The sequence below is a fragment of the Myodes glareolus genome, chromosome 16 (genome assembly GCF_982192425.1).
Source record: "Myodes glareolus chromosome 16, mMyoGla1.1, whole genome shotgun sequence".
In the NCBI taxonomy this organism is placed as follows: domain Eukaryota; kingdom Metazoa; phylum Chordata; class Mammalia; order Rodentia; family Cricetidae; genus Myodes; species Myodes glareolus.
Window position 1 is genome coordinate 6,061,797 of NC_142041.1, and position 22,725 is coordinate 6,084,521.

Here is a 22,725-nt window from a genome sequence, read left to right on the forward strand (position 1 = left end):
TATTCATGTCTCCTCAAACTATGGACCTTGCTTCTTTTCTTAGACGTATTCCCTGGGTCTAATATAATCTTTTTCATAAAGTAGAAGCTGCATGGGGTGGGGGTGGGGAATGAAATTAAAGATGAGGCAGAAAGCACTACCGTGCTATCTAGATTTCAGCTGATTCTTTGGGTTTTTTTTTTTTTTTTTTTGGTTTTTTGCCAATTTGACACAAGCTATAGTTATCTGAGAAGTGGGAACCTAGATTCAGAAAATGCCCCCATTATTAGGGCCTGTAGGCAAACTTGTATGGCGGTTTTCTTGATTGATAAACGAGGTAGAAGGGCCCAGCCCACTGTGGACAGTGCTGCCCCTGCGCAGGAGGTCCCGGGGTGTATAAGAAAGACAACTGAACAAGCCACCAAGCAGTGTCCCTCCACGGCCACTGTTTCAGTCTCTGCCTCCAGGTTCAGGCAGAGAAGCACGGGGACAAGCACAGCATAAGTTCGCATCCTGAAGCAGAGCGCGGACCCTGTTCACCTTTGCTTTCACGTCCCCCCTTCCGGTTACGGGTGGGCTGTTTTTCTTCTTCGCTTCCCGCGGCCAGGGAGGCCTGAGAGCAGCACCGAAGGGGGATGCTCAGTGGTCCCTCCCTCCAATGCCCTCTGGTCTCCCATGCCCTGCTCTTGACCGCCGGGGCGCGCGCCGCGTTGCCACGGAAACGTCGGGCAGGCGCGGCGGCGCGCATGGCGCGCTCTCGCCTCCCGGTCGAAGTGGCGGCGGCTCCCGTTCCCGCGCGCCCTGGCGCCCCGGAGCCGCGCTCGTTGGGCTCCCACCCCGGGTCCTTGGCGGGGCGCAAGGCAAGATGTTGAGGCGCAACCTGGAAGACCGGTAACCGCCCGGGGCCTCGTCGTGCAGGCGCCCGAGGGAGAGGGCCGGGTGGGAGGGCGAGGGGAGCGGGGCCCAGGCCGCACGGTCCCCGCAGTCTGCAGCCGGTCCTCCGGGCTGCAGCGAGAGCAGGGCCGACAGAGTCTCCGGACCGACCCATCCCTCTGAGCTGGGCCGGGCGCCACCGAAGTGCAGGCCCGGGAGGCCGCTGGGCCCGGGCCACGGCTCGCAGCTGCCGCCCCTTCACGGCGGGCCCAGCCAGGGCCTAAACCCGGGCCTGCGCGGGCCAAGGCAGGACCAGTCCCCCGAGTCGGGTCCTAGAGAAGGGCCGGGCCTCCGGGAGAGTTGGGGAGGCTGCAAATAAAATGAACGGGCCACCATCTTAATGTTTTAAGAGCAGTGTCTCCTTTTTTTTCTAGAGATGCTCAGACAAAACAGCTGCAGGATGCTGTCACAAACGTGGAGAAGCATTTTGGAGAGCTTTGCCAAATCTTTGCTGCTTATGTACGGAAAACGGCCAGGCTGCGAGACAAAGCCGACCTCCTGGTGAATGAAATCAACCTGTATGCCTCTACCGAGACCCCCAATTTAAAGCAAGGTCTGAAAAACTTTGCCGATGAGTTTGCCAAACTTCAAGATTACCGCCAAGCCGAGGTATGAAGTACGGTCACGGTGTCATTATGATAAGCCCAAGAAGTGGTGTGTAGGAATCGTGGACACTTTTTCGCTGTGCTGCATCTTAACAGCGGTAAATGCACACTTGATAATGCGTTTCCTGTCTGTAACACCGTGAGTCCACTCTAGGGAGCCTTTCAAACTAAACTTTAGGTATGATGGAAGTCTTGACTTTCCCAATTCATTTGCCAACTTTGGTTGCAGGGCGCAAGTATTCAGAAAAGGTGGCAAATGTAGTGTTTAGAGGAAAGGAAAGCGCACGTGTGTCCCGTATGCGTTTTAAAGGGTGACTGGAGATGGAAGTGCTGAGGTTAACAAAACGAGCGAATTGCTAATAAATCGTCCACACATCGCTGATATTCCCGGGGCTTGGAAGTGGAGCAATCAGAAAGCTGTGATTTATAACCCAGAAGCAAAGCAAGGGATAGGATCTAAGCTGTGTGGTGGCTCGGAGTAAGCACAGTCTTGCTCTTGTGGATTCTTTCTTAAAAGAACAAACAACAGCAACAAAGCCCCGGTATTGTTCCTGCCTTTGCTACTGCATAAGCACCTTCACGTGCTTCTATTGAATGCTATTTCACTTACAAAAGTCGCCAAGTTCAAACTCCGTTGCCTTTTTACTTTTGTGACAAGTGCCATTGTTCCTTTCCCTACCTAAAACAGATTTTCAGTCACCCCAAAGTTTTGAACTTATCGTCATTATGCATAGACAACTTGAGTACCAATCTCTTCTGGATATGTAAGGAAAACGTTGAGTTCTTGGCATACACTTCTTCTATAACAAGCAATACTGAATTATACATGGTGTGGAGACGTAGTGTTTCAGAAGTAGTTTTTACGCACAGATAAGCCGAAAGCCCTATTTCGCCGTTTATTTCCCCGTTCTAGAAAATTTTTATGCTACTTATGAACTAGCAAAGTGACTTGATTTGCATTTGCTCTGCTCTGTTTCACTGCTGGCCCAGTGGTGGAGATGCTAATAGCCATGGCACAGGTAGGCAAGGGAAGGACACGGAAGCCGTTAGAGCAGGTGTGGATGATCCCCACGGTGTACAGAATTAGCCTGGGGTAAACTGTCCTGGACATTTGTAGTCTGATTTTAGAATTCTGAATACTTAAATGATTGATGGGAACCTAAACTTTACATTTTCCTGAAGTCTTGTAAAATGAAACAGCCATATAACATCATTTCCAGAATTTAAAGAGTAAATATGAAATGAAATTTCATTGATTAGGTAGGTATGGAATGGGAAGGCATTGACTAGGTAAACATGTGTCATTTTGAAAAGCAGTGTGTTTGCTGGGGAAATGCTCGTTTGAAGCAACAGATGTCACCTGCTTGCCCGCCCTCCCGAAGTTGCAGTGCCTCATCCTTTCCTTGTGTTTGTATTTGTGAAAAGACCCTGCTCGGGTTCCTTTTACTGGTGTGGGAAAGAGAATTGCTACTTATTGCTCTTTGATAAAATTTTAAATGAGTATGAGAAAGTGTTTATTTCAAGATGAAAAGAGATCCACTGTGCGGTTTGCAACTCAGCAGCACTCAGCCCACTTGTTCCTAGGCTTTGATTTTGATTTGATTTTTAGTGGTCTAAAAATGCAGCTAGTGCGATAATCCCCGAGCTGTCTGCTTTGAGAGTTGTTTCTTTAAATGTTCCTAGCAACACTGTCTCTTTCAGGTTTAGTTTTTCTGGAACGTTGAGCTATAAGAATTAGGAGACAGTGTCTGTAATATCTGGCGGTATCTGCTTGAACCCGTGAAAATGGCAGCTGTCCTAAAACTACAGATGTCTTAAAACTGTCAGGAAGCTACAGCTGTAAGGTAAACGCTGTGCTTGTTCCAGGATGAGAGCTGCAAAGTGCCAGGCACATTCCTGCCAGGCTGTGCTCCCGGTGCTTATGCCCGTACTGTTGCCGTGTGGTTTGTGTTTCTAATGTTTGCCATAGAGGATCATCTTAAAATTTCAAAAGTATTCATCTTTACAATATTTATTTCAGATTAAACAGTACAGATTTTATTTCAGTATTTGAATTTTGACATTTCTATGTTTCTTTTCAGTTATATTTTATATAATTTTCAATAGGTTGAAAGGCTTGAAGCCAAAGTAGTTGAACCTTTGAAAGCTTATGGAACAATTGTAAAAATGAAACGGGTGAGTAAATCCATTCTCTTGTCCATTTGGTAGTCTGACAGGGTATGAGGTTTTTTGTCTTTTTTATAACAAATGAAAAATAACATAGAGTTATTCTTTTTACATACTTTAGAAAAAATTCAGATCTTTAAAACTAATAAAGCGCATTTACCAAACTTGCTAAGTATACTAATATTCCACGTAGCAGTAAAAATCACTGTTGTGGAAAATCTTTAAGTATGTAATGAATGTGTTTACATATTTTGTTTTAAAGCAGGTGGCTTATATTCTTAAAATCTGACAAACTGGTTTTAAAATCAAACTGGAGTAAAAATTGCACACAGTAAAATTATTTTTTAGTGTTTGGTTTTCATGGCTACATATATGGTCTTGTGAGCATCATCACAGCCAAAATGATAGTCGTGTATTTGTGTGGTTTATTTTCTATTCATATTGTGTCTGAGTTTGAGAAAATATAGTGAGATACATGCTCTCATGTGCATGCGCACACAGTGTATAGTAAGAAAATGTACTAAGACACATGTTCTCATGTGCACGCGCACACGGTGTATAGTAAGAAAATGTAGTGAGATACATGTTCTTATGTGCACACGCACACAGTGTATAGTAAGAAAATGTAGTGAGATACATGTTCTTATGTGCATGCGCACACAGTGTATAGTATGGAAATGTAGTGAGATACATGTTCTCATGTGCACACACACACGGTGTATAGTAAGAAAATGTACTGAGATGCATGTTCTCATGTGCACGCGCACACGGTGTATAGTAAGAAAATGTACTGAGATGCATGCTCTCATGTGCACGTGCACACATTGTACAGTGCTAATAACTCTGCTCACGGTGCCCGGATCAAACAAGAAGCAGTCTCCCATTCTTAACAAAGAGTGTTTTACTCTTAAGATAGAAAGTTTTGTTAACAGAAGTGCTTATTTACAGGATGATCTCAAAGCAACATTAACAGCCAGGAATCGAGAAGCCAAACAGTTATCTCAGTTAGAAAGGACGCGCCAGCGAAATCCATCTGATCGTCATGTAATTGTATCCTTTGGGTTTGATCTAAAATTTAAAAAAAAAGTTTGTGAGGTACACAGTACTAAAGTAAGTGTGTGTGAGGTATGCAGTACTAAAGTAAGTGTATGTGAGGTACGCAGTACTAAAGTAAGTGTGTGTGAGGTACGCAGTACTAAAGTAAATGTGTGTGAGGTACGCAGTACTAAAGTAAGTGTGTGTGAGGTACGCAGTACTAAAGTAAGTGTGTGTGAGGTACGCAGTACTAAAGTAAATGTGTGTGAGGTATGCAGTACTAAAGTAAATGTGTGTGAGGTACGCAGTACTAAAGTAAGTGTGTGTGAGGTATGCAGTACTAAAGTAAATGTGTGTGGCAGTTTGCACCGCTGGTTCTAAGTGTGTGGGGAATCTCGGCCCACTAGGGACCCCACAGGAGGAACCAGCCCGCTGAAAGCAGTTTGTTTTCAATCCAATTCTTTCATTTTTAAGATAGGCTGTCCCCCAATCCACTCAGAAATGTATGTGTTTTCAGGGTAAATTAAAACGTAAAGCTAATGTCTCAGTGCTCCACCTGCCATACTTTTAAGGAACAAGGAAAAATTCCCACAATGGCCTTTGTTTTTTAAAAACTTTATATGGTAAATATAAACAAATACAGATGCAAATTGATATACCGTTAAGTGCTTCGTATCTTAAAGCTGTAAGAGCAATTCTATAAAGGCATATGATTTTATTTAAAAAATGTTCAATTCTCCTTGAAATGTTTTTTCCTTTATAAAAATTCTCAGTCGCAGGTGGGTAATAAAATGGTGTGTCAAGAAATGGATCCTGAGAGTAAACCCTTTTACTTGTTTCAGTTTATATATTCTTTGAAAAGAAAGCAATATCAGGATGTTACATCTCAGAACTTGGATGACAAATGCCGATTTTTTCCTACAATTAATATTAAACTATATATGACTTTAGAGAAAATATAACTTTAGTGTAATGCACAAAACTTTATTAGGAATAATGTAATCATAAAATTGAGGTATGTCTTTTTAATTGTGGGCACTGCTTAACATTTAATGTGTTGGAGCATCGTGTCCTAAAGGCAGAGATGCTTAAAGAGAAATGACGTGACTGAATTGGAATTTTCTGCACTTGATAGTACCACTGCTGCAGGATGCCCTGCATTCTTGATCTGCAGCTAGAGGAACTCAGGAAACAGCTTTTTTAAAACCTCTGTAGCTGCAATTTGCAAGTAAATGGCAGTATTTAGACAGTAGCCACAATAATTTGTTTTACAACACAGATCTAGACAGTATGGGTATATGTCTCCATGTACAAAGCAACGCATTAAAACTTGCCATTTAATATATCAGTTACTTGGTACATAGTATATAAGACCGTAAACCAAACCAAAGCAATAATGCATTGTTGTTAGCTCGTAAGAATCTGATTGATCTGATTAAGCTGAGCTTGATGGTACATGCCTATAATCCCATCACTTGGAAGGTAAAAAGAGGATCAGAAGTTCAAGGTTATTTTCTACTAGATAGTAAGCTTACAGCCAGCCTAGACCATGTTATATATATTCCAAAACTATAGAGATAGAGATAGAGATATGGTGGCATATACCTGTAATCACAGCAGCAAAGAGGCAGAGGCAGGACTTAAGTTCACAATCAGCCTGTTAAGAGAATCCTAGGACAGCCCAGGCTCTGCAGCCCATGCATTTGGGGAACTCGTAAAAGTAAATCGTGATAAGATACTTGAGTCTCAGCTGCCAATGGTGGCACCTTTAGTCCCAGCACTCAGGAGGCAGAGGCAGGCAGATCTTAGTCCTTCACAAAGATTTATTTAGTTCACTTAATCTAGAAAATAGTCTTGTGGATAATCTTTATTGTACAGAGAATACAATAAAGAAATACTAGCAGATTACAAGTCTTGTCTGTGGGGCAGAGGGTGAGGGAGAGAGGGACAGTGTGAGGGCCGGCACAGACTGAGCTGGGCACAGCGGTAGGACAGGACAGCAGGGGATCGAATGTCACGCACAAACCTAAAGTTCTGTATTGTGCACGCTGTCTGGTAGAGTCCTTCCATTGTCTGTGTAAAGGTAAGCATGGGCAGTTACACTGAGAGGCCAGGAAAGGCCAACACTGAGTGGTAACTCCATAGATCTTGATCCAAATCTTTCTTTTGGGGGGATTCACTCTTTAGGCCGAAACTGAATTACAGAGAGCCACAATTGATGCTACCCGAACAAGTCGTCATTTGGAGGAAACTATTGACAATTTTGAAAAGCAGAAAATAAAGGACATAAAGGTAATTAACTTAATACAGAATGTTTTCTAATGTTGCTTAAAGTTGCTAAAATGACTTTTAGCCCAGAGTCCTTAAATTAAAAAAAAATTATAGACCAAAATATATCAAGTGTTATTATGAACACAGTAACATAATATAGGGGGCTTATTGGGTTGTTTTTAATGTTCTCATTGCAGTTTCTCCTCCTCCTCTCCTCCTAGTCACCTCTCCTGACCCCCATCCACTCCTCCTCTCCTCCTAGTCACCTCTCCTGACCCCCATCCACCCCTCCTCTCCTCCTAGTCACCTCTCCTGACCCCCATCCACCCCTCCTCCCTTTTCCTTCAGGAAAGGGCAGGCTTCCCATGGGTGTCAACCAGCCACGGCATAGCAAGTTGCAGGGAGAGTAGGCACATTCTCTCCTATTAAGGCTGGAAGAGATGACCCAGCAGGAGAAAAAGGTTCTAAAAATAGACAACAGAATCAGGGACAGCCCCTGCTCCCGCGCTTAGAAGAGTCTGAAAAAGATGAAGCTATACAACTGTCACGTACATGCAGCAGGCCTACTCAGTCCATGCAGGCTCCCTGCTTTTCAATTCAGTCTCTGAGCCCAGGTTAGTTGACTCTGTGGGTTTTCTTGTGATGTCCTTGACCCCTCTGGCTCCTCCAGTCCTTCCTCCTCCTTTCCGCAGGACTCTCCAAGCTCAGCCTGATGTTTGACTGTAGGTCTGCCTCTGTGTCCACCAGGTGCTGTAGGCTAGGGCACCAATCTATGAGTATAGCAGAATAGCGTTAAGAATCATTTCATAGACTTATTTATTTATTTATTGCCAGTCATATTTGGTTCTACCTTAGGTCTTGGGGCTCAGCCTCTGGGTCCCCAGTCATGTCTGGCTCTACCCTAGGTCTCAGCCTAGGGCCCAGCCTCTGGGTCCCCAGTCATGTCTGGCTCTACCCTAGGTCTCAGCCTAGGGCCCAGCCTCTGGGTCCCCAGTCATGTCTGGCTCTACCCTAGGTCTCAGCCTCTGGGTCCCCAGTCATGTCTGGCTCTACCCTAGGTCTCAGCCTAGGGCCCAGCCTCTGGGTCCCCAGTCATGTCTGGCTCTACCCTAGGTCTCAGCCTCTGGGTCCCCAGTCATGTCTGGCTCTACCCTAGGTCTCAGCCTAGGGCCCAGCCTCTGGGTCCTGGTGCTCCAGGCAGCGTCAGGCGTGGGCTCCCTCTCCTGGCATGGGTCTGAAACTAGACCAGTCATTAGCTGGCCACTCCCACAAGCAAGAAAGAAAAATGCCCAAAAGAGGGTAAGGAGGACCCAAAAGGCAAGCAAAAGGAAAAGGTCCTTCCGTGCTGGGTGCCGCTTTGTTGCTGCCTCTTGTGCCTGGAGGGGAGGGGGCAAGGGGTGAGGAGGTGTGGAGGCAATGACATAGACTCCAGAAGATTGCAATGCAGAAGCTCTTTGCTGTAAAAGGGGGGAAGGGAAATTAAGCTGCTGCAGGAATGCCTCTGATTGGCTGTTTGTGCTGCTGGCGATAGGAGTTGGCGTGTGGTGACTGACTAGGAGTGTGTCATTAGTTACCGTGCTTTTGGCCCTCTGACAGGTTATTTTGACCAACTTCGCTTATTCATTGTGAGTTTGCTTTTTATTTGCCTTGCCTCACCCCCATTCCAGTTCTCTCCCATCACTCTCTCCCTCCATCCTCCCCGTCCTGATCCTTCCTCTTCCCATCCCCACCCCCAGTGGAGACCCCCCGTCACCTGCAATATCTGTTCTATTTCCCCTTCACAGTGAGATTTATACGTCCCCCTTTCCCCGAGCTCTCTGTTACATAGCTTCTCTGGATCTGTGGACTGTAGCAGGGTTATCCTTTAATATAAGCCAGTTACAATATACACCAGTTAATATACACCTATAAAGTGAGTACATACCATGCTTGTCTTTTGGGGTCTAGGTTACCTCACCCTATGAACATAGTTGAACAATTGTCCCTATGGTATGGTGAGGTGTCTTTTGGTTATATACCCAGGAGTGGTATAGCTGGGTCTTGAGGTAGATCAGTTCCCAATTCTCTGAGAAATCACCATATTGATTTCCAAAGTGACTGTACAAGTTTGCATTCCCACCAGCAATGGAGAGTGTTCCCTTACTCCACATCTTCTCTAGCATAAGCTGTCATTGGTGTTTTTGATTTTAGCCATTCTGACAGGTGTAAGATGGAATCTCCAAGTAATTTTGATTTGCATTTCCCTGATGGCTAAGGATGTTGGACATGTCCTTAAGTATTTGTTCGATAGTTGAGAATCCTCTGTTGGAAATTCTGTTTAGATCTGTATCCATCTTTAATTGGAGTATTTGGTTTTGGAGATGTCTAGTTTCTTGAGTCCTTTATGTATTTTGGAGATGATCCCTCTGTGGGTGGGGCCGGTGAAGGTCTTTTCCCATTCTGTAGGCTGCCATTTTGGTGTTATTTCCCTTATTCTTTCTCAACCCATTTATCGTTTGTATATGGGAGGGTTACTATGTTGTTTATTTGTTTGTTTTTGAGTTAATTTTGTATCCAGCCACTTCCCTGAAGATGTTTATCAGCAATTAGAGTTCTCAGTAGAAATCTTTCAACCCTTTACTCTCTTTAATGTAATGTTGAGGTGTATTTCCTTTTTTGTTGTTGTTGTTGTTGTTGCTTTTGGATTTTCAAGACAGGGTTCCTTTGTAGCTTTGGAGCCTGTCCTGGAATTAGCTCTTACAGACCAGGCTGGCCTCGAACTCACAAGAATCTGCCTGCCTCTGCCTCCCGAGTGCTGGGATTAAAGGTGTACGCCACCACTTCCTGGCATGGTGTATTTCTTGTATGCAGCAGCAAAATGATGGATGCTGTTTCTTACATCCATTCTGTTAGTCTATATTTTTTCATTGGACGATTGAGTCCATTGGTGTTGAGAGATGTTAGTGACCAACGATTGTCAAATCCTGTTATTTTGATGGTGGTGGTGGTGGTGGTGTGTGTGTGTGTGCAAGCATTTCACTTCTTCTGGTTTTGCTGGTATGAAATTATTTCCTACGTTTTCTTGAGTGTAGTTAACCTCCTTGCCTTGGAGTTTTCCTTCTAGTAGCTTCTGTAGAGCTGAGTTTATAAATAAATATTTAGATTTGATTTTGTCATAGAATAACTTGTTTTCTCCATCTATGGTGATTGTAAGTTTTGCTGGATATAGTAATCTGAGCCAGCGTCTGTTGGCCTCTTAGAGTCTGCAGGACATCTGTCCATGCCCTTCTGGCTTTAAAGTCTGCATTGAGACGTCAGGTGTGATTTCATAGGTCTGCATTTATATGTCACTTGGTCTTTTTCCTTGGCAGTTTTTAAGCTCCTTTCTTTGTTCGGTATGTTTAATGCTTTATTATGTGACAGGGACATTCTTTTCTGGCCCAATCTATTTGGTTTTCTGTAAGCCTCTTGTATGTTTACAGGCAACTCCTTCTTTAAGTTAGAGAAATTTTCTGTGATTTTCCTGAAAATATTTCCTGGGCCTTTGAGCTGGGAATCTCTTTTATTCTATTTCTACTGTTCTTAGGTTTGGTCTTTTTATAGTGTCCCAGACTTCCTGCATATTTTGTGTCAGGAAGTTTAGATTTTAACATTTTCTTTGGCCTCTGTATCAATTTCTTCTACCCTATCTTCTCCACCAGAGATTCTCTTCCATCTCTTGTGTTCTGCTGGTGATGCTTGCACTTGTAGTTCCTGTTTGCTTACCTAGATTTCCCGTCTCCAGGATGCCCTGAGTTTCTCTCTCGCTTCTATTTCCATTTGCAGGTATGGAATGTTTCTATTCATTTTCTTCACCTGTTTGTATTTATTTATTTAAGGGCCAGCCCTCTATCATCTTCATAAGATTGGGTTTAAAGTCATTTTCCTGTGTTTCAGCTGTGTGATAGATAGCTGGGTTCTGATGGTGCTGTATCACCCTGGCTGTTGATCGTGTTCTTACACTGGCCTCTAGTCATCTGGATTTGGGGTTATTATAGGTTTAGGTGCTAATTTCTGAGTTTATCTTTGTTAGATGGATTTTCCCCCATGGTTCGTTCCTATTTCCTCTCTGGTCTTCTGGCGAGTGGCCCAGGGTTCTGGTGACCAGTGAGTCTTCAGATCCAGTAGAGTGTCTCCATTGAGGGTTCTGTGACCTGCTTAACCTCTGGGGTTTGGGTGTCAATGTTGCTTCTGGGGTTCTAGGTACCTACTTGGTCTCTCGGGTTCTTCGTATGTTGTGACCTCCAGTAAGGCAGAGGTGTTCTGCTGAAGTTGTGGGATATGGAGTCCAGGGGGAGGGGTGCTGTTTGGGGTTGTTTTGTGGTCGTACGTATAGAAGTGTTAGCAGGCGGTGGGCGGTGTCTTACCTGTGGTCCCTAGATCAGCATGGCCTTTGATAAAGCAGAAGCCCTCTGCTAGAGTTAGGGGCTGGAATCAAGGGGCCGTATTCTTAACAAGAGCTAACAGATATATTTATGTATCAGATACCATTCCTGGCACCTTAAACAAGTGTTCCATTTATACCAACTGGACTTTAAAGTAGTTACTAAAAATAAGGAAATACACAGAGTAATTTATTCATGGAACTACAACCAAAAATATGCCTGTAAACCAGTTGTGTTTTTAAATCTATAGAAGACTGCTATTAACATTTATGGCATAAAATAACAGCAACAGTACTTTCAAAGCTGTAAAAGGATTGTGCTGGCTAATTTTATGTCGGCTTGACCCAAGCTAGTCATCGGAGAGGAGGCGAACTCAGCTGAGAAATTTATACACCTTTATAAGATCCAGGTGCACAGCATTTTCTTAGTGATTGATGGAAGAGGTCCCAGCCCATGGTGGGTGGTGCTATCCCTGGGCTGATAGTCACTGGTTCTCTAAGAGAGCAGGCTGAGCAAGTCATGATGAGCAAGCCAACAAGCAGCACCTCCCATCAGCTCCTGCCTCCAGCTGAGTTCCCGTGCTGACGTCCTTCAGTGGTGGACTACTGTGTGGACCCTGTCCTCCCCAACCGCTTTTGGTCAGTGTTTCGCCACAGCAGCAGCACCTAACTAGGACACTCATAGCAATCACAGCCACAATGATAAACTGGTTTGGTTCCAAATACTCAGAATTGTCTTTATTGTGTGACAGACCTGCAGATTTGACTTTTCAGCGGATCTTTGATGACAGTGTTTTAGGCGTCATTGAAAGATCTTAAATATTGCTTAATGATCATTTTATATGCCATTAAAAATTAAGGATTTTTTGACTCACTGCAAATTTTCCTGTAACAGCTGTTATTTCACTATATTGCCAGTAAAATAATATTTATCTGACATGTACATAATTCATCTCTGAAAGCAATGTATTTGAATATTTCCTGATCATAGTTTCACAGCGTTTCAGAGCTTTGGCCTCTAAATTAAGTCAGTCTACACTGTGCTATGTCAAAGCTCAGAGGATCCAAAGAGGATGGTCTGAAATAGGCATCTTTTCCAAGCTGATTGAGTATGGGGAGGCATGGAGTTCGTCTGCTGACAGTCTTTGTAAAATTTCGGGTTAAGAGTTCTAAGAGAAGTAGCATTGACCTGAACGATGAGAGCAAAGAATGATTCCCTTTCCACGTAGCCTTCCTTGCGCCTGTGAATATTTTTCATGTGCGATCTGTGATCTTTGGGTTCGATCTTGTTTCCCACCTACAGGCAAGCTGCCTCTACAGGGATTATAAATCCCTGCTCAATACTGAGCACAAAACCGGGGCAAGGGAAGTAAGTGCAGGATTCCTGGCTTGGGTGGCTCTTTCCAGGGGTTTCTGGAGCAGATGGAGGAGCTCCAAATTCCTCCCCAGTCTGTGATGCTGTGCCTCTCGGAACAGTCTCTTGGTGTTTACATGGAGAAAGTAACAGGAGAAGCATCACCTCTGAAAAAGTAGATATAATTCAGAAGTATATAGCTCACTGCTTTTTAAGGTGTGTGCAACCGTCACCAGTTGTGGAGCATTTGTGTCACCTCCATGGTGCACACTTTAGCTTGACCTCTCTGCCTGCTTACTAGCCATAGGAACTGCCCCTGGGCCTCTCTCCATGGGTAGGCCTTTCTGGACATCCCACCATAGGAACAGTGTTTGTGTTCAATGCACTCAGCATGTTGCCGTATACATCGTTCTTGATTTTGGTCAAATAAATTTGATTGTACAATACTATTTTGTTTATCCATTAATTACTTAATGGCTGTTTGAATTGCTCCCACCATTTGGCTATGTTTAAATTAAACATTCCTATACACGTTCTTGTGTGGAGATATATATATATGTGTGTGTGTGTGTGTGTGTGTGTGTGTGTATGAAATAGGAATAAAATTGCTGGATGATACAGTTACTGTTAACTATCTGAAGACTTGCTTGACGGTTCCAAAGGGGCAAAATATATTTTCATTTCTTATGTATATATAAGAAATAGAAGCAAAGTTACTGGTTCATGCAGTAACTGACTATTTGAGGAATTGCCAGACTGTTCCAAGCCAGGCCTGTCACTGTGCATCCTTCCTAGCACTGTGTGATGGTCCCTAATGCTGTTGACTCCTCAGTGCTTCTGTAAGAGTTTTTATCGTAGCCTTACTAATGTATGTGAAGTAGTTCTGATAATCCTCAGTTTGTTTTGTTTTGGAGATAGGGTTTTTCTGTGTAACCCTGGCTGTCCTGAAACTCGCTCTGTAGACCAGGCTGTTCTTGAACTGCTTGCCTCTGCCTCCCTATCTTAGGGAAACAATTAAAGAATTAATTCCTAGTCAGAAGTCACTCAGTCTCTTAAGGTGACCCTGTATCTCTCTGAAGATGCTCAGGATGAAATTCCAAATGGTATCTAAACATAGTGCTGTTCATTATGATACTCAATTGTAAAGTCAAGTACATTACAGCCTCCATGGCCTGCATCATAGAGTAGCAATTATTGTTGGTCATATTTCCATGTCTTATCTCAGAAGCCAGTCTTCTATAGTTTTTAAAAATATACTTCAAATTTTTACCATGAATATTTATAGGATGAAGGAGTGTATAGTGGTGTGCATTTTAGTCATCTTTTTTCATCTAAATGTCAATTATCATGTAAAAAAAATATATTTTTTAAAAAAGGAGTAGTGACAAAGGCGCACTTTGCAGAGTTCATGTTTCTGCTGTGAGGTTTTCACATATTTATTTCAGCTGTGTTTGTCCTGCACAAAAACTGACACCATGTTCTTTTATGAAATGCTAAGACTATAGTGGAGAATATAAAGCTCTATAGTTTCACACAATAAACTCTTAAATGCATAAAAACAATTGGAATGACTTTAAGATTCCAATCTCGGTGTTTTTCAGAACATATTTTCTGAGTTTATCACAATTGAAATGTTATTTCATGGCAAAGCTTTGGAGGTCTTCACTGCTGCGTACCAAAACATACAGAAGATCGACGAGGACGAAGACCTGGAGGTAGGGCTGCAGTGTGTGTGGGTAGTGACCTACGCTACTGTGTGTGACCTAAACAGTATGTGTGGGTAGTGATCTACGCTACTGTGTGTGACCTAAACAGTATGTGTGGGTAGTGATCTACGCTACTGTGTGTGACCTAAACAGCCCTTCATACTTTAACAGAGGACTGCCACTCCCTTCAAGCACTCCAGCCAACATTCATCTTCACCCTTTCCATGTTTTCTTCTTTAAAAGATTATCAGACTCTTACATGACAGTTATAAAATAGGAGCAAATATTTATGCAATTATCGCTTTGAACAGATCTGTGTATTTTAACTATGCTAATTAATCCACCAATTTAAAAAAAAAATATTGTCCTCACTCTAAGGATGAGAAAAACTGAGGGAATTTCTCAGAGGCTGATAGCAGTTTAGTAGCACAGCTGGGCGTCAGCTCAGAGTCACAGTGCTGCTCCTAATGCTTCGTGCTAAGGCTGCAGCTAGCGTTGAAGACGGTGACTCACGTCGTTTCCTGCAAGAAAACCACTGCATTGAGTAGCAGGTTCAGGTGATCTCTGCAAACCTGGAGTCCCCTTTACCAGCACCAGTCTCTGTTTGCTAACATTCCTGATAGTAAGCTGATATTCAGGTTAAGTTCCGCTGACCCTTAAAGTCCTTCTCCCTATTCCAGAGGCCCTAGATAGGTCACCCTGTGCCCTTTATAACTTACCGCTGCTCCTAATCAGCCAACTAAGTAGGCTGTGTAGAAGAGACAGATGAAAAACTAAGCCTTCAAGGTTCTATAGTAGATGTATTTTTGAACAACTTCCTTCACATTCCAGTGGAATAGTACTGAATAATTTAACTTCTTATCTTCATGATAAAATAAAAATTATGCCACTTACCACCTAAGATGTCCAAGCAATAACTGGTTTGTTCAGCATCTCTTATGCCAAGCACCATTCTTAGTACTAGGATCATGAATAAGAAATAGTCTACATTGTCAGAGCGAATCACAGTCTACCAGTGATATCAAAGAAGACAAACCTTCTATGTAGCCATTAAAATTTTATAATGCAACCAAACTCACAGCGTGGGGTGTGAGAGATAGATGGTTCCACAGCCTTAAAGCCAAAGGAGCTTGGGATGGGAGTGCCTGGCCAAAATCTTACGACGGCACAGATGATGCAAAGGTCCTTACACTGCTGTGAATGAAGAGCCATGTACTTTAAACACTGAGCATGGAATGAATGGAGACATAGCCCTCAACCTCTGTATACCGTCGAGCATCCATGACTCTGGGACCAGGGCAAGTATAACGATATGCAGCCATAGAACCTAAAGATTTCTTCAAAACAAGAAAAAATGCAGAGGGGCATAGCTTGTTTTTCCTCATACTTTATGAGAACCATAGATTTATTCCAGCAGGAATAATTCTGTTCTTATTACAAACTGTCTTGTTCCTCGCATGAATTGTAGTCTCTGGCCCATTTCTCCTTCAAAAATAACTTCTGTGCTTTCATTTGAGAGGATATTTAGATCTTGTGATTGCTCCTTGATCTTGGATCATATTGAAAAATACATTGCCAATACATTAATTTTTCTATATATCTGTTTTGACAGCAAATGGGTTCATCTTAATACTTGTTTAAAGTTTATCTCAAGGGTTCCATATCATGTTATTTTTCTCTGCTAGAAAAGTTTAGTATTCAAACAAAAATATATTCCCTCTCAATATTAAGTGACCATAAACCAGCCATATCTGCTATACCTGAATGTCAGTGTTGACTGACCTCACTGTAAAATCTGCTAACTTAATTATTCAACCACCTTAAAGTTGTTCGTGCACCTTAAATTGTATCCCTTGGTTCTGTTTGTATCCTGCAGTGCTGGGAAGGAAGCTTATAATAGTGGATCAGCCTGTGGATCATGGCCCCTTTGGGGATGAATGACCTTTTCACAGGGTCACCAAGGACCCTCAGAAAACAGATATTTAAAACTAGTAACAGCAAAATTACAGTTATGAAGTGACAAGAACCCCTGCCTCCACCAAGTTTTCAAGACAGGGTTTCTCTCTGTAGCCCCAGCTGTCATGGAACTAGATCTGTAGACCAGGTTGACCTCAAACTCACAAAGATCCACCTGCCTCTGCCTCCCCAGTGCTGGGATTAAAGGTGTGCACCACCACCTCCTGGCTACAACAAAATCATCTTATGGTTGGGGGCCAGTGTTAGGAAGGCTGAAGAAACTGTCTTACAGGAATGTAAAGGACAGTCTTTAGTTCGGTTCTTTACTTCCACAGAATGGGGGTTATGTTTGTGTTAGCACTCATTGGTCAAAAGTGAATTTAACTAGCACCATTTATTTGGAAGAGTGGCAGAGATTGAGATAAAACAGGGTTCCTTTCAAAGGCAAAACTTCAGGCTAGTTGTAGAGATGTCTGATCAAACATAGTAACATAACAGTTACCCTTGAGAACAAGAATAGGAGCTGCCTGCTGCTGAATAGGGGAAAGATAACATTTGGCTTGATTCTCAAGGATTGGCAAATTTGCAGAGATGTCCTGCTAAGGAACCAACAATAAAGAGGCACAATATAATGAACAATCCCCACATAAGTTATTTCAGTAAGTTTGAGTGACATTAGGCCTCTGAAGGTCACCTCAAACATTTGACTCTGGTAAGAGCCACAGAAAGGATTTTAGTTGAGAATATTCCCTGCCGTAACATGAGGGTAAATGGGCTGTGAAGAAAGGTCTATCATCAGTATGTAGAATACTTCAGGTATTAAGTATAATGCCCATGCTGCTAGGTAAAAAGCCTTTCGTTATAAAATTGAGTCTACACACAATATAGTAGGACTAGTTTTATGTGGCTACCTTAATTTTTAAAAGAAAAAAAAAAGTTGAAATCTCACAGAAGCCCTTCCAAGTGGTTAGCAGCCACACAGAGCCAGGAGTCTTTTTGGACATCAAACAGTTTTTCATCTCAGAACATGTTATTGGACACTTCGTCTATAATGAAGGGTATATGAAGTATACAGAAAATTCACTAGTTAATAAGACATTAAATACTGCAGAGAAAAAATTAGGTGACCAAAACCCTTAAAACATATTTAAGATGTAAACAGTAGAAGGGGGGCATTTTCTAGATGACGTGGCTGTAAACAGATGAAGCAGAAGAGGCAAGCCGGCAGTGGCGTGTGATGGCGTGGGTGGGGAGCATAACTGTGCAGGGATTCTGCTGACATTGCTGTGGGCTGGATGTGAAGTAACTCATCAGCTTTTTAAAAGTTATGCCTTGAAGTAATAATAATAAAAAGAGTAAATGCTTGTTTCTAGAGCAATGGTTCTAAACCTGTGGGTCACAACCCCTATGGGGGTCAAACGACCCTTTCACAGGGGTCACCTAGACCATTAGAAAACACAGATAGTAATGATTCATAACTAGCAAGATTTCAGGAATGAAGTAGCAACAGAAAATAATTTTATGATTGGGGGCCATTGCTGTTTTTTTTTTAATTAAAAAAATGTGGAATAAAGAGTTTAGAAGGAGGTATTTGAAATTCACACTGACCTTGACTCTTCATGTGTGTTAGAAATGTGGGTAAGTAAAAAAGACAGGAAGGCTCGAGAAACACAGACAGGTTTCGGTTCTAATGATGCTGGCATCCATTAGGGCTAGGATGGCTCCAATGAAAACTGTGCAGTGACACCCTTCAGTGAAGGTAGGCAAAGCAGAAGGAACCAAAGTGTGTAACACACCTGTGTGTGCCTCAACCAAATGAGTTTATGATGGCTGTAAATCTTCTATCAACTTGCATGATTCTAGGAGAATTTTTTTACCCTTCTTTTTCAACATGACTAGGTTTGTAAGTTCCCCTTTTAAGCTTACATAACTCAAATTTAAGAATGTAAGTGGATTATCTAGATGTTCATTTAGCATCTACTTTATAATGTTGTTTTACATTGCAATAGGTTTTCCGAAATTCTCTGTATCTACCAGATTATCCATCTCGTTTAGATATTGTAAGAGCAAATTCAAAGTCACCTCTTCAGAGATCAGTGTCCACTAAGTGCACATCTGGAACTGGACAGGTGAGCGAGAAAACGGTAAAGAAATCTGAGTTGTTGCCTTTGGAACTGTTGGGTGCTAACTTCAGGGCTGCCCCTTGCTGCGTGCCCCCCATGCTGTCTCCTCTGACATGGTGGAAATGTCTGTGATTATATTCTCCTACTCAATGAGGCACAACACTGAAGAAACGGCTGGAAAGACAGAAAATGTGAATGTAGATTTGCTGTGTCTAGTATCAACACAAATTCAAAAATCAAACAGTGAGCATCTGTGTAGAAAATATACCTAAAAGTGGTTTTTTTCTAGGCATAATTCATGGACCCAGACCCATAGCTCTTTAGATCAACAGTCAAAACCATAACTGTAATGTGCCAAAATCTGATATTGCCTCAGAATTTTAAAATTAAACAATCTCAAAATATAATTTTAGGCAAAATTGCCAAAGGTAAAACTTCTGTCATTGAAGTCTGCATTGTTTCTGCTTTATGTCTTCTCTTCCCCCAGCCAAATGGCATTTCTATTATTTCAGCCTTGACACATGTAACTCCATAAATTGTCTTTATATTCTATATAAAATTCTATTAGAACTAAATCTTCTATAGTAGGGTATTTTTAATATGCAGCCTTCCTAACTTTAGATCAGGTACCTGGGGGTTGGGTAGAGATACTGTCTATCTGTATACTGTAAAGGTGTTGAGCAACAGCGGTCAGTAGCAATGCATCACAATGTGACTACCGCTGGTGTCCAAACCTGGCCAGCATCTCCTGGGGGCACAGATCACCCTCAGAGAGGTTTTAGTGAGACAGCAGAGGAAAGAATAAGATGTGCAGCTGGTGAGCTGGTTCTCAACTCATCACACATTTCTATTGTCAGTATTACTGCCGAATTGACACCTGGTTTCCATCCACTTGACGGCTCTCATTCAGACACTGCAAGGATTGTCTAACTCACTTCAGCATTCACGACCCAGTGATGGTTCCTGAAGCGACTGCTGGATCAAACACGGTCACCTTCACATACACTGATAAAGGGAGACTTCAGCCTTCCTGAAATAGTTGTTCTATACACCCTTTCTGAGGACACGTAAGAAGATGGAAAAACGTGGAAAAGCATTTGTTTTTATTCTTTCATGTGTTAATTCCTAACAGATAACCACCTGTCGAACGAGAAAGGACCAACAAGTCGAAGATGAAGATGACGAAGAGTTAGATGTGACAGAAGATGAAAACTAATCTTAGAAACTCACATTTCCGTTTCATGTTAAGTAGCGGAATCTGGGATCACGTCACACTGACAGGTTAAACTTCAAATGAAATACTGCTATGAAATGGGGGGCGGGATTAAAGGAAATTCTGCACACAAAAAAATGATGTTTCTTTAATGTTACATACCAGTCTTTTTTGGGGGGGGGGTTGTTTTGTTTTTCAAAACAGTTTCTCTGTGTATCCTGGCTGCCCTGGAACTCACAAAGATCTGCCTGCCTCTGCCCGCTGAGTGTTGGGATTAAAGGTGTGCACCACCACCACCCAGCTCATACCAGTCTTTCACCATCCTATCTATAGTAGCGTATCTTTCTGTATATGTACTGTTAAAACTGGATTATATATTTCACGGCATTTCAGATGTAATGAAGTTTATGTAACCTATTGAAGATGCAAAAGGGAGGCAGGTAACAGAGGTGGGATGGTTTCTTTTAGGTTCAAACTTGAGGTTTGAAATCGTAAGAAGTCAGTTAATAACTGTATGCCATAATGCCTTAAGTAAAAAGATTGCTTCTTTTAATTACAACCTTGTTTCATCATTTGGTGTGTAAATTTAGTGTTTTCAGCAAAAATAAAGACATACCTTTAAACATGTACATAACACTTAAAAGTCCAACTAAAAAGGCCACAGTCAGCCATACTGCCTTTAAAAACAAACCTGCTCTCTCACTCTGAAGCCCTGTGCATTGTACAAGTCCCTGACACTTGGAAGGCAAGTGACCTGCTAGAATCCTGCCTCCCTCATCACAGTGTGCTGCAAACCTCTGAACACGCTCTGCCTAGGCCACCGCAGTCAGTAAACATGCAGACACTTTATTCCTAAATCCAGATTTTCGTTATATCTGACATTTCTTTTTCTTTTGGTAAACAATTATGAATCTCAAAGCAATTATTCAAAACAGAAAAATTTAAAGTGTTTCTTCCTGAGAACACTTTAAGATTGCTTTGGTACTTTTTCTCAGGCTACGTTAAAGCTCTAGGTTGTTACTTGGTTTTTATATTCTTGGTCAGTATTCAGATCTGATGTTAGAGTAGAGAGGAAAAACAGCTATGGTGTTTCTGTGCTGCTCAGTAGACAGGGACTTCTCTCAGGCAGCAACTGCCCCATCTGCCAAGGCGATGCCTGACACAGAAACAGCTGTGCTTTCAGAGACTCCCCGCACATGCGGGCACAAGCCTGTTAGCCAGCTACGTAGAAGGCAGTGGCAGGAGGACCAGCTGTTCACAGTCATCCTTGGCTTCCATTGAGTTCAGGACCAGCATGGTCTACATGAGACTAAAAAAGAAATGATGAGGAGGAGGTGGTGGTGCACACCTTTACTCAGGAGGCAGAGACAGGTGAATCTCTGTGAGTTCAAGGCCAGCCTGATCTACAGAGTGAGTTCCAGAATAGTCAGGGCTGTTACACAGAGACACCCTGTCTCAAAAACACAACAAAAAATGTAAACAAATATGTATAAAAACAAAAGGAGTATTAGACCAAATTTTACTTTTTGTGGGCAATGAGGCAAAAATCAACCATGTAGTTGATTACACTTAAGTTAACTACACTTAAGAATGTGGAGACTGGGCTGAGAGTAGCGCTAGCCTAGTATGCATGAGGAGGTCCTGAATTCAGTTCCCAGCACAACAACAACAAAAACTCAACGTGTTAAATAGCCCGTAATTTGGCATCTCTAGTAAAAATGAAGACTCAGTGACAAGTTTAGTAGGTAATGATGGATCAAAAGCCGCTGCTCCTTCACAGTATCCTCAGCTGCCTGGTAGATGAACACGTCTAGGATTGATTTTCATATCTTATAGGAGTAAGTTTACTTTCTAGACATGTTTCACTATTTTTCTATACATTCTAACAGAATAAGGCTGTCCTGTTAAGAGAGCCAGTGCAGTCCCCGTGCAGCTCCTGTTGGAGGCAGAAAACCGGCGTGGACTTACTGGAGCTGGTGGTCAGCACGTGAAGCTTCAGGACCATTCTCTCACATGTCTAAAGCTGCGTGTGTTCCCTAGGCTCGGCAAACAGGAGGAACACTCTGATTTGTATAAATACCAGCTACTACCATGGCCAACTGAAATTAAATCAGCATGTTACTCAAAGCAGTGTTAGAGATGTGTAAAAACAGTTCCCATACTACTGTTTAGGAAATAAGTTTTCAATAATAAACTTTTATAATGAACTTTACAAAATACTAAACTTGGGGCTGAGCGAGGTGTTTGCTGCACAACCATAAAGCCCGAAAGCGCCGAGGAACAAACCGAGGAAGATCCAGGGTTGCTGGCCAGTCAGTCTAGCAAGTTTTCAGCGAGAGACCCTGCCTCACAAGAGAGTGGAAAGGTGCTTAAATAAGACCTCGTCAAACTCTAGCCTGCACACAGAACACCAGTGGATGTATATTCAGCTTGACGACTGAGATACAACAGCCACAGTATTTAGGTTGAAAATCAATGCTTGGGAACGAAGGTGGCGCAGTGGTTAGGAGCACACATCTGCTCCACAGACACATGGCACACATACATGCATGCAAAGCACTCACACATATAACATATAAATTAACAAAAATCAAGGCAGAGTGCTGTGTTTCCCAGCCTGTCTCTCACCCACCATGCCCATCCCACCACAGCCCAGTTTACAAAGCAGCTGCATACTCAATGACCTTTCATTTCCAGCTTTATCTTAGCTGTACCTCCATGTACTGATCTGGAAAGTGTATTTACAGTCTGGCAGATCTGACCAAATAAACCATCTATGTAATCATTGTGCTTGGCTTAGGTATTCAAGTTTTTCATTTTATCTGTAAAAGCTCATTAGTTTTAGAACTCAGAATGTGCTTTTTTGACATAATTTATCAATTCTATTTAATTATTAACTATTAAAAACAAAAACTTAGGCAGGCTTCTCTTAGATTTCTTTATATCACCAAATGTTAATTCAAGATACTGAAAGTATTCTAC

At 42.4% G+C, this 22,725-nt stretch overlaps 1 protein-coding gene across 1 annotated transcript; it reads left to right on the plus strand.

Annotated features, from left to right (window-relative positions):
• Positions 1–622: 622 nt before the first annotated feature.
• Positions 623–20,302, plus strand: Cibar1 (CBY1 interacting BAR domain containing 1). Its single transcript, XM_085677000.2, has 9 exons — positions 623–870; positions 1,287–1,521; positions 3,624–3,692; positions 4,632–4,733; positions 5,492–5,497; positions 6,906–7,010; positions 14,347–14,460; positions 18,417–18,536; positions 19,663–20,302. Exons 1-9 carry the CDS (start codon positions 638–640, stop codon positions 19,744–19,746), a joined length of 1,068 nt encoding a protein of 355 aa, XP_085533126.1. The 5' UTR covers positions 623–637; the 3' UTR covers positions 19,747–20,302.
• The last annotated feature ends 2,423 nt before the right edge of the window (positions 20,303–22,725 follow it).

Excerpts from the sequence above, each read along its gene's own strand:
- Cibar1 (XM_085677000.2), top strand. The coding sequence starts at position 638 with ATGCCCTCTGGTCTCCCATGCCCTGCTCTTGACCGCCGGGGCGCGCGC. Across the intron at positions 1,522-3,623 it reads AAGATTACCGCCAAGCCGAG|GTTGAAAGGCTTGAAGCCAA; the intron begins GTATGAAGTACG and ends AATTTTCAATAG. Across the intron at positions 3,693-4,631 it reads CAATTGTAAAAATGAAACGG|GATGATCTCAAAGCAACATT; the intron begins GTGAGTAAATCC and ends GCTTATTTACAG.